Raw genomic sequence first — 15,380 nt, forward strand, 5'->3', positions numbered from 1 at the left:
TTCTTCTCACGGTTCTTAAAAGTTTTCTATAGTAATAAATTGATTACATTTTAAATGAAAAGGATTTTCTTTAATTAGAGGGAGTTTATTTCAGAAGTAACTTCCAGTTGATCAAGTTAGGGGCCTTTGTAAATTGATGTTATTCCCTTCATTTTTTCTAATCTAGTGGTAAAAAAAAAGATAATAAATATTGAATCATTAGCACCACCTAGAAAATTAGTACTTTAAATCAAGGCCTCTTAAAACTTACACCAAAAAGTCACTCCTGAAATACCACTTTCATTCATTCTTTTCAAATGTGACACTTGTCATTGGATATGACTAAGATTTAACAAATTGGCTCTAAAGAGCTCGTAACCAGTCTAAATGTGTTTTTTTTTTTTTCAATCAGGCTCGACTTACTTTTAAACTCATTCCTGTGATTAGATGCTTTCTGTAGAGCTTCGCCAGATGGAGGATTTTACGTTTGTATACCCTGCGGATAGGAATTTGAAACTGCCTTTTCGAAAAGCGATCTGCATAGTTTTAACCAACCCTAGTGGGGTAGACAGGTTTTCTTCAGTTATAAAGGACTTCATCCTTACCGTAATTGCCACCCATTCACCCTCTAAATCTTTGATAATATCCTATCCTGCATAAGACATATTTAGGTGAAATCAATAGGAGGAGGAAGAATTTTTTTTAACTATTTGAACTCCCCAAATTACTCTGTGTGTCAAACACGTAAGAACACAGTCGGAGTGTATTTGCAAAGCTCCCATACAGGCTGTTCCTCTTCGGTTTTACCACAGCGTATTCTTTGTTTCCTCTCTGTCAGTGCATTTTCACAATGTTTTGGATTTAGTTATATTAAAAATATCTACGTATTGTAGAGGAAGGAGTGGGAATGAGAGAATGCAGATTTTAGTCCCAGATGTGCTGCAGAATTGGAGTCATCTTGAACAAGAAACTTTTAACTCCCTGTGCTTAAATCTTACATTATCTCTAAAAACAGAATATCAACCAGATGTTATTGATTTTTTCACAATAAAATAAATACTGTCTTTCACATTACAATTTTTTTTTAAATTTTTTAAACGGTTATTCATTTTTGAGAGGCACAGAGTGGCAGAGTGCAAGTGGGGGAGGGGCAGAGAGAGAAGGAGACACAGAATCCAAACCAGGCTCCAGGCCCGAACTGTCAGCCCAGAGCCTGACACCAGGCTTGAACCCATAAACCATGAGGTCATGACCAGATCGGAAGTCAGACAGTCAATTGACTAAGCCACCCAGGCACCCCTTTACTTTAGAATCTTAAACCCATCTCGCATAGGGAGTTTCCCTTGGCAATGACTGAGACGTTCTATGGGAAGGTGGGAAACTCTACCATTTAAAGAACAATGGCAGAAATCATATTTGAACACTGATCTCCACTATGGGGATTATTATTATTTATTTATTTTTAAATTTACATCCAATTAGCATCTAGTGCAACAATGATTTCAGGAGTAGATCCCTTAGTGCCCCTGACCCATTTAGCCCATCCCCCCTCTCACAACCCCTCCAGTAACCCTCAGTTTGTTGTCCATATTTATGAGTCTCTTTTGTTTCGTCCCTCTCCCTGTTTTTATAGTATTTTTGTTTCCCTTCCCTTACGTTCATCTGTTTTGTTTCTTAAAGTCCTCATAGGAGTGAAGTCATAGGATTTTTGTCTTTCTCTGACTGACTCATTTCACTTAGCATAATACCCTCCAGTTCCATCCATGTAGTTGCAAATGGCAAGATTTCATTGTTTTTGATGCCAAGTAATATTCCATTGTGTGTGTGTGTGTGTGTATATATATATATACACACATATATATATATATGCCATATATATATATACATACATACATATATATATATATACATACATATATATATATATATATGCCACGTCTTCTTTGTCCATCCATCGGTGGACATTTGGGCTCTTTCCATACTTTGGCTATTGTTGATAGTGCTGTTATAAACATGGGGGTGCATGTGTCCCTTCGAAACAGCACACCTGTATCCCTTGGATAAATGCCTAGTAGTGCAATTGCTGGGTCGTAGGGTAGTTCTATTTTTAGTTTTTTGAGGAACCTCCATACTGTTTTCCAGAGTGGCTGCACCAGCTTGCATTCCCACCAACAATGCAAAAGAGATCCTCTTTCTCCGCATCCTCACCAACATCTGTTGTTGCCTGAGTTGTTCATGTGAGCCATTCTGACAAGTGTGAGGTGGTATCTCATTGTGGTTTTGATGTGTATTTCCCAGATGATGAGTGATGTTGAGCATTTTTTCATGTGTCGATTGGCCATCTGGATGTCTTCTTTGGAGAAGTGTCTATTCATGTCTTTGGCCCATTTCTTCACTGGATTATTTGTTTTTTGGGTGTTGAGTTTGATAAGTTCTTTGTAGATTTTGGATACCAACCCTTTATCTGATCTGTCATTTGCAAATATCTTCTCCCATTTTGTCAGTTGCCTTTTAGTTTTGCTGATTGTTTCCTTCTCTGTGCAGAAGCTTTTTATTTTGATGAGGTCCCAGTAGCTGATTTTTGCTTTTGTTTCCCTTGCCTCTGGAGATGTGTTAAGAAGTTGCAACGGCCAAGATCAAGGAGGTTTTTGCCTGCTTTCTCCTCAAGGATTTTGATGGCTTCCTGTCTTACATTGAGGTCTTTCATCCATTATGAGTTTATTTTTGTGTATGGTGTAAGAAAGCGGTCCAGATTCATTCTTCTGCATGACGCTGTCCAGTTTTCCCAGCACCACTTGCTGAAAAGACGGTCTTTATTCCATGGGATATTCTTTCCTGCTTTGTCAAAGATGAGTTGGCCATACGTTTGTGGGTCCATTTCTGGGTTCTCTATTCTGTCCCATTGATCTGAGTGTCTGTTCTTGTGCCAGTACCATACTGTCTTGATGATGACAGCTTTGTAGTATAGCTTGAAGTCTGGGATTGTGATGCCTCCTGCTTTGGTTTTCTTTTTCAAGATCGCTTTGGCTATTTGAGGTCTTTTCTGATTCCATACAAATTTGAGGATTGTTTGTTCTAGCTCTGTGAAGAATGCTGGGGTTATTTTGATAGGGATTGCATTGAATATGTAGATTTCTTTCGGTAGTATCAACATTTTAGCAATATTTGTTCTTCCTATCCAGGAGCATGGAATCTTTTTCCATTTTTAGTGTGTCTTTTTCAATTTCTTTCATAAGCTTTCTATAGTTTTCAGCATATAGATTTATCACCTCTTTGGTTAGATATATTCCTAGTTATTTTATGGGTTTTTTTGTGCAACTGTAAATGGGATTGATTCCTTGATTTCTCTTTCTGTCACTTCATTGTTGGTGCATAGGAATGCAACCGATTTCTGTGCGTTGATTTTATATCCTGCAACTTTGCTGAATTCATGGATCAATTCTAGCAGTTTTTTGGTGGAATCTTTTGGGTTTTCCATATAGAGTATCATGTCATCTGCAAAAGTGAAAGTTTGACCTCCTCCTGGACAATTTGGATGCCTTTTATTTCTTTGTGTTGTCTGATTGCAGAGCCTAAGACTTCCAATACTATGTTGAATAACAGCGGTGAGAGTGAATATTCCCTGTCTCGTTCCTGACCTTAGGGGAAAAGCTCTCAGGTTTTCCCCATTGAGGATGATATTAGCGTTGGGTCGTTCATATATGGCTTTTATGATCTCAAGGTATGCTCCTTCTATCCCTATTTTCTTGAGGGTTTTATCAAGAAAGGATGCTATATTTTGTCACATGCTTTCTCTGCATCTTTCGAGAGGATTCTATGGTTCTTGTCCTTTCTTTTATTGATGCGATGAGTCACGTTAATTGTTTTGCAGATATTGAACCAGCCCCGCAGGGGATTATTATTTATCATTTATTTTATCACTAATTATATGTCTTTGGAAAGTTGTATAAGGACCATCGCCTTTGGCAGCCTCCATTCATTTGACATTCATTAATGCAGTTCACCTCAGAAAACTTGATGCTCTGTGGTTCTTGATTCCTTAGTCTTCTGTCTCTTCCTTTTGGTCCCTTTTTGTATTAGAAATACTTCATGTTTTAGCTCAGCATTCCACTTACCCTGCCCCCCAGATGAGATCATTACCCACAGGACTGATGTCGTACCCGCCCTGTCTCCTTTTGGCCAGCCTCCAAGGAAGAGTCAAGTCTCTCTTTACACATTTTTCATAAAAACAAAAACAAAAACCAGTGTGTGTCAAAGTGGTTAAGCAATGTTTAACTTTAAATCAACAAATAACCCTATGTTTCAGGACCTGACCAGGCATATTTTATTATTTGATACTCACACGAAGCTTTTTCTGTGCACTGAGATTCTAGAGGTTTAAAATTAAAATGTAATTCCTTACAGCTCTTTGCCATTCTCCATGCGTAGGCTAGACGTCGCTGGGGCTTTTATGGTTGTCGTGAAGGCACAGTGATTTGGCCGGAAGCCGCAGTGTAGGTCTTGAGGGTATGAGGGGGAATGGTGGCCTCCTTCCCTACCAGCCTTCATGCTGCTGGGCTGTACGACTTCAGGTCAGTTTCATAACCTCTCATGCCTTTGGATGCTCATCTATGCAGTGGAGGTAATCCTGACTCACAGGGTTGCTGTAACGATTAAAGTGTGTGTTACTACATGTAAAATGCATGCAATGGTAGCCAGCATATAAGCACCATGTAAGTGAGGGCCCTGATTATTATGTGAGCACTTTGAATATAGATTTTCCTTTTGTTCCTCTGTTCAGTTCACTGCTTGCCAGAAGGTAGTGCACATAAGAGTTCTGGTATCTGGTTGCATTCGGTAATTTTCAAGGGTAATTCTTGTGTGTGTGTGTATGTGTATGTGTGTGTGTGTGTTTTCCTTTTGTGCTGGCCCAGTAATATTTTATGTTGTAGACCTATAATAGATGGGACTTCATTATATAAAGTCTGAACACAGTTCTATGTCCATGTAGGCTATGGGATAGATTGGGTTTGCCCAGGTGTATGACCCTTCCTGGTTGATCCTAAAGTCAGTATCTTCATCTGTCCAAAACGAGTTGACTCTCCTATCATTCTCCTCTGGCGTGTGCCTGTCTTCTGCATATGTATTTTGCCTTTGAAGATTAGTTTACAGTTTTGTCACGTGGAGATAATAATGTTTGTCTTTTACAATGTGTTGTAGACCTGGAATCAATACATGTTCATGATAATTAAAAGAAGAGTGCCCACAGTAGGCATGCAGTAGGCATTCCATAATTGGTAGATCTTGTCATGATCCCTAGTAAAGTTGACCCACTTTGTGACCTATGTCCTTTTGTGTGTCACAGATTTTATTCCAGCCGTTCTTTGAATATCTCCTTTCACCAGGTCCAGTTCTAGGTGTTGGGAACCACAGAGGTAAACACGATGGAATAGGTCACCGTTGTCAGAGACACTATCATCATCTGATATGTTTCTTAATGACTTATCTGGTTTAAATGTTTGACTTCATTTTTAGTTAGATCCTTTTAGATTGTTTCAATGTATCATTGACGAGGTAGTCATTGTTAGGACTCTGCAGAGCATTTATCCTGATGACTGTGTTTTTCCTTACAGCTCTTTCAAGCATTTGATTGGAGGACTGGATGACGTGTCTAATAAAGCCTATGAGGACGCAGAAGCTAAAGCAAAGTAAGTGATATTTTTTTATTCCTTTGACTTTAGTCTTGATTTTTCAAAGTTGATTTTGAATAAATAGAAGATTAACTGTTTTGTCGGACGTCACAAATCCCAGCACTCTGACAGAAGAAATCACTTGCTTCAGAGGGGGGAACTAGCAAATTTCAAGGTAGTTACTACATAGGATGCTTCCTCAGTAAGTCTCTTCTTAAACATGAAATCTTAATTTGGGGAGCAAGATCATCTCCACAAGGGAAAAATGGTAAGTTTAAAACCCCCTATAAATAATTGAATGCAAACATTATTTCTCCCACTGAAAATACTTGATGGATGAATGGCGGCCACAGTGCGCAACAGTTGTTTGTGAAACTGTAGGGGAAATAACAAAGCTGAAGTATTTCCCGTTGCAAATACCCTGTTGCTCTGTTGCTTTCTCTTGAACTGCCGAGGCACTAAGTTACCAGAATGATCGGAGATAGTGCATATCCCATTAATTATCCTTTTTGTATCTACTGACATAAATCCAATTGTATCCGCTTTAAACCTTTAACTTTTTTGAGTGAGATCTTGCCATTTGCAGCTACCTGGATGGAACTGGAGGGTATTATGCTAAGTGAAATGAGTCAGTCAGAGAAAGACAAAAATCCTATGACCTCACTTCTATGACGACTTTAAGAGACAAAACAGATGAACATAAGGGAAGGGAAACAAAAATAGTATAAAAACGGGGAGGGGGACAAAACAGAAGAGACTCATAAATATGGAGAACAAACCGAGGGTTGCTGGAGGGGTTGTGGGGAGGGGGGGATGAGCTAAATGGGGAAGGGGCGCTAAGGGATCTACTCCTGAAATTGTTACACTAGATGCTGATTTGGATGTAAATTTTTAAAAATTAAAATGAAAATTAAAAAAACCCTTAACTTGTTTGACAAAGATTTGAAATTATTTGAGATTGGCTTTTTCTGACAAAAAAAAACTAGGTTTCTTTTACAAAATGGGAATCTTTATAAGTCTCCCCTCTTCTGCCCCCCCCCCCAAACTAATTCAAGTGAAAGCAATTTAGTAGTGATATCACACAGGACACCTGAAGGATTAAACTGGCAAAAATTTATCAGTAAAGAGATAGTTCAGGGGCAGAATTTGGTTGGTTTTGTAGTAACCTCAAAAGCCAAAAAAAAAAAAAAAAAATTTAATTGCTTTTGCCTTGAGAATCTAGGAAGATTAAAACTTTGGTCTAGAATGAAAAAAAAAATAAGTACTGTAATTCATTTTGACTGATAAAATTCTATTATCTTCAAAGCTGTCAATATATTCACAATTTCTTCCCCATATGGTTGCTTCTGTTTCCTCCGCTCTTTGGAGGGACACAGACACACACATCCGGAGGTCAAATGGCAGCCGGGCCTTTGCCAAGATTTGCTCAGGAATCGCACTAGGCAGTTTTTTTTTTTTGTTTGTTTGTTTTTTTTTTAATTTTTTTTTTCAACATTTATTTTTTATTTTTGGGACAGAGAGAGACAGAGCATGAACGGGGGAGGGGCAGAGAGAGAGGGAGACACAGAATCGGAAACAGGCTCCAGGCTCTGAGCCATCAGCCCAGAGCCCGACGCGGGGCTCGAACTCACGGACCGCGAGATCGTGACCTGGCTGAAGTCGGACGCCCAACCGACTGCGCCACCCAGGCGCCCCTCGCACTAGGCAGTTTTAACGCCAAACTGCACAGTCATCGGATTGCCTGTACTGTGGGTGGTACATATTAATTTTCTGGGGTTTTTTCCTACACTCAGTCAAAATACATATTAATGCTAAGTTTAGCTTCTGGTATTAGCACTAATCCTACTGAGATGGCAGAGGGGGCCATTTAAGCTACCCTATCAGTTTTAAAAGTTATAAAATTCCCTTGTTATTATTGGACTTTATCCTTAGAGGAACATTTGCTATATAAAAATTCATCTTTATAATTTATGTTAGCATATTTTTCTTGAGTATATATAGTCGATTAAGATTACCATGGGTCATTCCATATAAATATGTGTCGTATAATACACCTTTTGTATATATATAATGGCTGGTAATCTTGAAAATTTATCTAAAATCTACATGAGCAACTGTGTACGTATTTTTGCAGTTACTAGAAAAAGTCAGACCTCTTTTATTTTATTTTTTTAATGTATATTTATTTTTGAGAGGGGGGGCAGACTGCAAGTGGGGGAGGGCAGAGAGAGAGGGAGACACAGAATCCGAAGTAGGCTCCCGGCTCTGAGCTGTCAGCACAGAGCCCAACACAAGGCTCAAACTCACAAACCGCGAGATCGTAACCAGAGCTGAAGCTGGACGTTTAACCGACTGAGCCACCTAGGCGCCCCATACCTCTTTTGAACTAAAGCATTCTATGGTCTATTTCTGTTTCGGCTAAATGTTAGATTCTTTAATGAAAGTTTTTGCGTAAGTCCTGTTGACCCAAAGTTGAGTCTGGTCACAGACTTGAAATGGGTCAGTGATGGGAAAGCGCCTTGACTTAGCTGTATCCTTCCCAGCGTCCTCCTGGCTCTATAAAGATGACTGTGTTTGCATCTCATGAACTCTGGGCATCTGTGAGGTCATTCACACGTGCTTCAACCAAAGACAACAGGGAAAACAAATACGGCAACGTTCAGATCTGACAATTACAGGCCAGGAAGGGTGACCATACTTCTCACTGGAACAGATTCTGTGTGAAGAGTACCCTGAACGTGGGGCCACAGCCTCAGGCTTTGCTTCCCCCCTTTGTCGTTTCCAACCACCTGGTCTTGGTCCAGTTACACTGCCTCTTGATGGCCTCATCTTACTTTTGAAATGGTGTTTCTGTGAGTTAATTGATAGGAGTATGTAGAAGTGCCTTGTGAATGATAAAGGGCTGTAAAGGGAATGTTACTGTTGGTGGAATTAATCACTGGAAGCATATCCTAGTGCTTTTGATAAATGGCTTGATTTATAGATAATTATTGCATATTGATTACATAAAACTAACTTTACCTGGCCAGGAACTCTTTACTCGTATGTGGACAAACTGCTCTCACTTCGGTAGAATGTCATGAAATTTCACCTAGCCTGGAAAATATCCGTAAATACCATTTTGATAAAAATAGCAACATTTAGGGGCGCCTGGGTGGCTCAGTTGGTTAAACGTCCAGCTTCGGCTCGGGTGATGATCTCACAGTCCGTGAGCTTCAGCCCCGCGTTGGGCTCCGTGCTGACAGCTCAGAGCCTGGAGCCTGCTTGGGATTCTGTGTCTCCCTCTCTCACTCTGCCCTTCCCCTGCTCATGGTCTTGCTCTGTGTCTCTCTCAAGAATAAATAAACGTTAAAAAAAATAAATAAAAAATAGCAACATTTGGCTAAAAGAAAGTTCAATTATGATTGAAGAACAAAGAGGAACAGCAAATGACTAGTTGCATCTAAGTGGCTCAAAATATTACTTGAACCATAAATTTGATAGACTATAAATTAGTTATTATACTTGAATATAAGTTCACTAGGAGAGGTTAAAGTTTTCTAGTTCAATTAATACTAAATCCAAATGAATGCATAACCCACGTTCCTTAATATTATTTGAAAAATGGGAAAAAATCAATAATATCTGAAGATTTCTGAGGTTGAAAGTATCATTTTAACTAGGTGTCCTCTCTCTCGGAGGTAAACTGTGAATTATTCCCAAGGCAGAGCTTTTTAGTTGAACTAACAAGTTTAAATGTCTATCTGTGTTAACACTGTTGTCTCTTTATTCAATTTCTTCCCCTTAAGTGTATTGTGCCTTCATCTCATATTTAAGGAGCTTCTAAGGTTTGCCACTTCAGGGACTAGGTGCACGCTCTAATTGGTCTCAATTCCCTGGATCATTCTTGTAATGCCTCTAAATTTCTATATAGATCACAAAATCTGTACCGTTGAGAACCAAGGTGTTGATTGGCTCTGCCGTGTGAGTCTCCGTGATTTTGCCGAATTCACCGAAGATGAGGGTAGTATTTCTTAAAATCCGACTGAAATGATCACAGTATTTATCCCTGTGAACTTACTGTTGGTATTGTCTCATCGACTATGACTATTTGGGTAAAAGGAGGAAAAAAAAAAAAAAAGGCCTGACTATAAAGATAGATGCAGTTGAGATGTTTAGAACTTAATTAGCTGTTAGCATAATCAGGCTTCAGTGGCGGACTCCTACACAAAATGTACAAACCATCCTTTTCAGAAACACTCCTCTCATCCGGTGTGGGTGGCTGGTCCAGAAAGGTTGGCTTGAGAGCAGTGTTCTCGTGAAATGGTTCTTCGAACTTTCCTGCTGCTGGATATATGCCTTCAGCCCCTCTCACCACATAAATTACCGACAAAGAAAATTATTCTTGACAGAATCTTTACCTTTATGGCATGTTTAAGCTTTTCTTGATTGCTGCTAATTATCCACTAAGGGCTTCTCTTTCTAAAATATGAAGTTGTAATCACATAGACATTAGAAGAGACAACAGCAGATCAAAGTTAAGCATCATTAAGGCTTATTTAGAGCGGAAAGTAGCATTCGTGATGAAAGGTATGCGTTATTTCCCTGTGAGAATACATATTCGTTTAATAAACACTTCGAAATTCACTTAATGATGACTCAGGCACTGTGTTTCACAATGTGCAGACTAAGTAGGAAGCCTATTTTCTAATACTAAGGATCTTGCTGCTCTGACAGCTCGAAGAATGTAGATTCGTAAATGCGTTTATTTATGATCTAAGTTGAGGCTTCTCAGTTTCGTTCTCCGTGAGGGACTCTTTCTCATGGTGAAATTTATACAAAGCTACAAATGAGTGTCCAGTCATGTGTTTTAATCTACAACATCCCTTGATACGAATATAGATTCGAAGGCCCTGCGATGAGTCCGCAGCTCCTCACGTACCTGCCTTTGCTGTGTTCATTCACTTTGTCATATGCACGCATTTTATTCAACACTTTCTGGGTTCCTACAAAATGCTGCATATACAGCGGTGAATACAACAGGCATGCTCCTTGCCTTCATGATGCGTGTGGTGCCATGAGGGAGAGAGACACACATTAATGGTTCTGGGAGAGCTTCCCAGAGGAGGTGACATTTTATCTAGATTTGAGCTGAATTCTAATGAATTAGCTGGTTAGGCAATAATTAGTATTCGCTGGGCAAGTAAATGCAGAGGGCATTGCAGCTAGACAAATAGCATCTGCAAACCTTCTAGGTGGGTATGCACAGAATGCATATTCAAGGAACCAAAGTGCAATCAGGCTGGGACCGAGAAAGTCTAAGATCGGGTGTTAAGGATTTAGGAAAATCACTCCAGGCTTGTAAGTTACCAGAAGAGATGAGTTGGGTGACCTGCTAATTGAACATCCTTTCCTCTGGGGTTGGAAGACTGTGAAGTGAAAGCAGAGAGAACCAGCAGAGTATTTTGCAGGGAAAAGCTGATTGTGGACAGGACTTGAATGAGGGCTGGGTGAATAGAGAAAAGCATTTGAGAGATAGTCAGATGGCAAAGCCAGGAGGTCTCTGCACGGATGTAGATGTTGGTGCTCAAGGGGAGCAAGGTCAGGCCAGCACAAGGATTTGGCGTCTTGGAGGTCAGAGGAAGACGGGGGCGTTCGCTAAGGCAGAAAGGTTGAATGGTGGCCAGGTTTGGGCAGGGGGGCGGGGGGGCAGTGCTAGTGAATTGATTTTTGTTCAGGTTATAGATGAGCTGCCCTTGAGACCGGTTGGGCAGGCCTGGAGCTCGGGGGAGAGGTTGGTACTCACTTGGAAATTATGAGCTTTTACGTGGTAGGTGAAATTAAAGATGTGCCTGAGGCAGAAAGTAGGGAATTAGAGCATCATGGTACTGAGGGCTGATTCTTGAGGAACTTTAGCATTTAAAAATCAGGGAAAGGAGAAGGATCTCTCTGTCTCTCTGTCTCTGTCTCACACACACACACACACACACACACACACACACACACACACACAGAAAAGGAGAGCTCAGAAGCAAAGCCAGATGCATCACAGAAGCCAAGAACAGAGTGTGTTTCAAGATAGGGGGAGGAGACAATGACATTGCACGCTGCTGAGAGTTCTAGTGTGTCAGTTAACAAATGCCCACTGGATTTATCAAACCACTGGTTCACTTTAGGGTTAGCTCAGGGCTGAGTCCCCTCACATGGGCTCAAGATGAAATTGATGTGAAAAAATAAGAGTCAATGAGCTTCTATGAAAGTATAAGAAATTTCAGGTAAAATAGTCAGAGATATGTAGGGATCTTCAATATTGGGAGAGAAAGGAACATGTTAAATCCAGGAGAGACAGAGTAGAAAAGTCTGGGCAAGTTGGTCTCAGGTCCTTGTAACCCTCACAGACAAAAGCAGACTTTGTGATGTGATTTCCTACTTAAGAAGGTTTTTAGTTTTCTTTTTTCATTAGGTAATATTCCTTTAGATTTAAATGCTAATCCGCACCCTGCCTCTGTCTCTGTAAAACTGTAAAATTCTCCCAAGAGGGAGGGAGGGAGGAATGAATGAATGAATGAATGAAGGAATAAAAATTGAATTCCCCCAAGAGGAATCAATATATTTTTTTCCTCCTATCTTAGCATAAATATGTACTTAAGTTCCTTTTTCCTCCAGAGATAAGCTGATCCTCCCTCTGGGCACACAGAGGAAAGAGGGACCAACCTTGGGCAAGGAGCCTCTAAATGACCAAAGACTTAAAGGCACCATTGGAACCGCCATCTAGTCCTGCCTTACTCCCCTCACTATGCACCACTGTCCACTTCTTTCCCACCTTGTCCTGGAAAAAGGACTTCCAAAACAGATTCACCTAGAAAGAAACAAAAGCAAACAAGAAAGCTGAAACTATAGAAAGGAGCCAGGAACGAGGAGAGTGTGCAAAGCAGGATCCTATCATCAGTGCACGAGAAAAAAAAGTGGTGCCCCAAAAACAGAGGCACCAGGACTGCCTCTGACTTACTGCCACGAAACAGTGAAATCCCACAGTCTCTTCCTCTGGATGAGACCAAGTATTGCCTGCATAGGGTCCACTTGTTTGGCCTTTAGGCTTCAGTCCAAATAAAACTTTTACTCCTGCTTCCATGATTAGTCCTCCTTGATTTAAAGCCCCCCTTCTGTTTACAAGTTCATCTGCAAAGGAACGTTTTAGTCAGTCCGGTATTTTCAGAATTGCATTTGGTGCCAAGCCTTGTCGTTGGACACAACGTGACGGCAGTCAAAATGTTCTCTCGTTTCATTAGCAGAGACGACCCTTTAGCGCTCACTCTGCTGTCACGGGCAGGTGCTCTGTGCTCTCTGGCATGTTCCTCGAGCCTTTGAATGTTCACTCATCAAATGTGTCTCCAAACAACGAAGCTGTGGAAATCAGAACACAGGCCTGCATTATTTGTAATCTATTCCCGAACGCCCCAGGGTTGGCTAGCATCTCACAAACATGAGATTCTCAATGCACAATCCAATACATATGGGTTGTTCTTCTGAACACCCTGACTTTAAAAATTTGGCCTTTCTTACTGGTGTTTGTCTGCCAGGCATTTGAGGGTAAAGACCTTAGTATTCCCGCAATCTTATCAACAGTTTACTTAAGCTAACGCGGTCGAGATGTAAGCAATTCTCAGGGAAATGAGCCTGGAAAATTGTGTCTCCCCCTATGGAAAGAATGCAAGGGAGCGAAATCCTATTCCAAAATGGAGACTCGGCACCAATTAAGTGGAAAGAACAGTGAATGGCATTCTGAAATAGCCCTCAAACCAGAACCAGAACTTGCTGACCACTTCCAGGGTTGGGTACCCAGAAGACAGTCCTATCCTCTGGGCAATAAAAATTGTCTTCCGTTTTATTACAGGGCAAACGCAGAGGAGACTGAGAAATTTGCAGTGGTTGGCCCTCTAATAAGCCGGCTCTCCTCTGTGCAAGAGCCGCTTGGTTTTCAAATTCCCGTACGTGCAGTCAGGGCGAGAGGAGGTAGGGAACCGTTGCCGGGGCCAGCGGTGCTAACAGATTAAAACTTCCCTGTGGGTTGTAACTACAGAGCGTCCAAGTCTGTGTCTCTTTCAGGTGCAGGGATACTGAATCAGTCGCTCTGTTAGAAAATGATTTTCAGGATAAAACTGCTTGGCCTTGGGTAGGGGTATTTTTTTTTTCTGTTCATTAAAAATGTGAAACTCTCAAAGGCCGTTTGTTAATTTCTTCTCTGCAACGTTTATCTTTCAGACTCCCTAGGTAGCAAGACTTTATAAAGGTGAATCCCAGGATGTCCTGGCAGGCAACCTTTTGTAATTGACAGAGCAGAGGACTAATGATAATTAAAAATTCTAGTGCTGTTGACAAACCATTTGATTACAGGCTGTTTTCTTGTTCTGGAAAGAAAGGGTGTTTCCTTTCCACCATTGACATGTTAGACAATAACAACCGGAAATTACTTTCAACACATCAAGGGCTCTATACATTGTAAGGATGATTTGTAAGGATGATTGCCATGTGGCAATGAGGTCTGCGTTTCCAGAGCCCAAGATAGAAAAGAGTCTTCTTGACAGGCTGACGTCCTTCCTAGAGCCCATTTGTGATAAAGTACTTTTTATTTTATTTTTTTAACTATTTTTTTTTAATGTTTATTTATTTTTGAGAGACAGAGCACGAGCAGGAAGGGGCAGAGAGAGAGAGGGAGACAGAATTAGAAGCAGGCTCCAGGCTCTGAGCTGTCAGCACAGAGCCCGGTGCGGGGCTCGAACTCACAAACCTGAGATCATGACCTGAGCCAAAGTCGGCGCTTAACCGACTGAGCCACCCAGGCTCCCCACGTACTTTTTAAAGAGCAAAAAATAGGAATACCTAGTATATCCCTTGTGTTCTCAGCAGGTTCAGCTGAAAAATAATAATCTTTGACTAAAATACCTTTTCTTTGTCCATGCAAGCTGTTTCTCTCACTAGAGATAGCATATGGCCTAATTCGAACACTGCCATACATAGAAGGCTGAGCCATTCTAGGGAGAAAACCTTGAACCTAGGGAGCTGGAGGCTGATACTCATAGCTGGGAGGGAGGCCATGGGCACATGGCAGGAGGCAAGGAGGCGATCGCTTTGGAGATGGGAGTTGCCGCCTTAGTCTCAGCATCTATGAGCGCTTCTCCGTTTGACCTTGAGCACAGGGTCTAGCACCTAGCGCTTGCCTCTCTGGACCTGTTTCCCAATCTGTAGAAATGATATTCCTTGTGATAAATCCTTTCTAATGTAGATGCTTAGAATGGGGAAGTTAACAAGCCATGCTTTTAGACGCATAACTCCCTTCCACGGAAACAATACTTTCGACGTGTGTTGTTTTCTAAATTTATCGTGAAGACATCTTTGTAGTTGTCAGTAGCAAGCAGGCTCCTAAAGATCATGGAATAATTTGTGGGTCTGTATTTTAACGAAAGTCACTAAAGCTACATTTCTTTCCTCTTAGGAACTGAATTGAACGCATTGCCGTTAGTGCATGCTTTATTCAAAATATTTAAATCAAAAATTATGCAGTTTTGCTTGAAGAACACTTCGATAACTCATAGTAGCTAAATAAATGAGCTTTTAGAAACAGCAGTTTTCATTTTCATCATTATACATACAATCTTCTCTTGCCAATCTGACATTTAGATATGATAATAAGCCAGACTCTCTCTCAATAAAATGCCATTTGAAAATTATAGAGTTCCTTGGAAACGGGAAATG

At 40.7% G+C, this 15,380-nt stretch overlaps 1 protein-coding gene across 3 annotated transcripts in view; it reads left to right on the forward strand.

The window, feature by feature from the left end:
- Positions 1-15,380, forward strand: part of PRKG1 (protein kinase cGMP-dependent 1) — a 1,260,290-nt gene that overhangs the window by 1,140,567 nt on the left and 104,343 nt on the right. For all 3 annotated transcript variants that reach the window (XM_078434117.2, XM_078434116.2, XM_078434118.2), the window contains exon 9: positions 5,592-5,666. In XM_078434117.2, the coding sequence (XP_078290243.1) occupies positions 5,592-5,666 (75 nt within the window). The remainder of the gene's footprint in view (positions 1-5,591; positions 5,667-15,380) is intronic.

Source organism: Panthera onca, chromosome D2 (assembly GCF_046562875.1).
Source record: "Panthera onca isolate mPanOnc1 chromosome D2, mPanOnc1 haplotype 2, whole genome shotgun sequence".
NCBI classification, from domain to species: Eukaryota; Metazoa; Chordata; class Mammalia; order Carnivora; family Felidae; genus Panthera; species Panthera onca.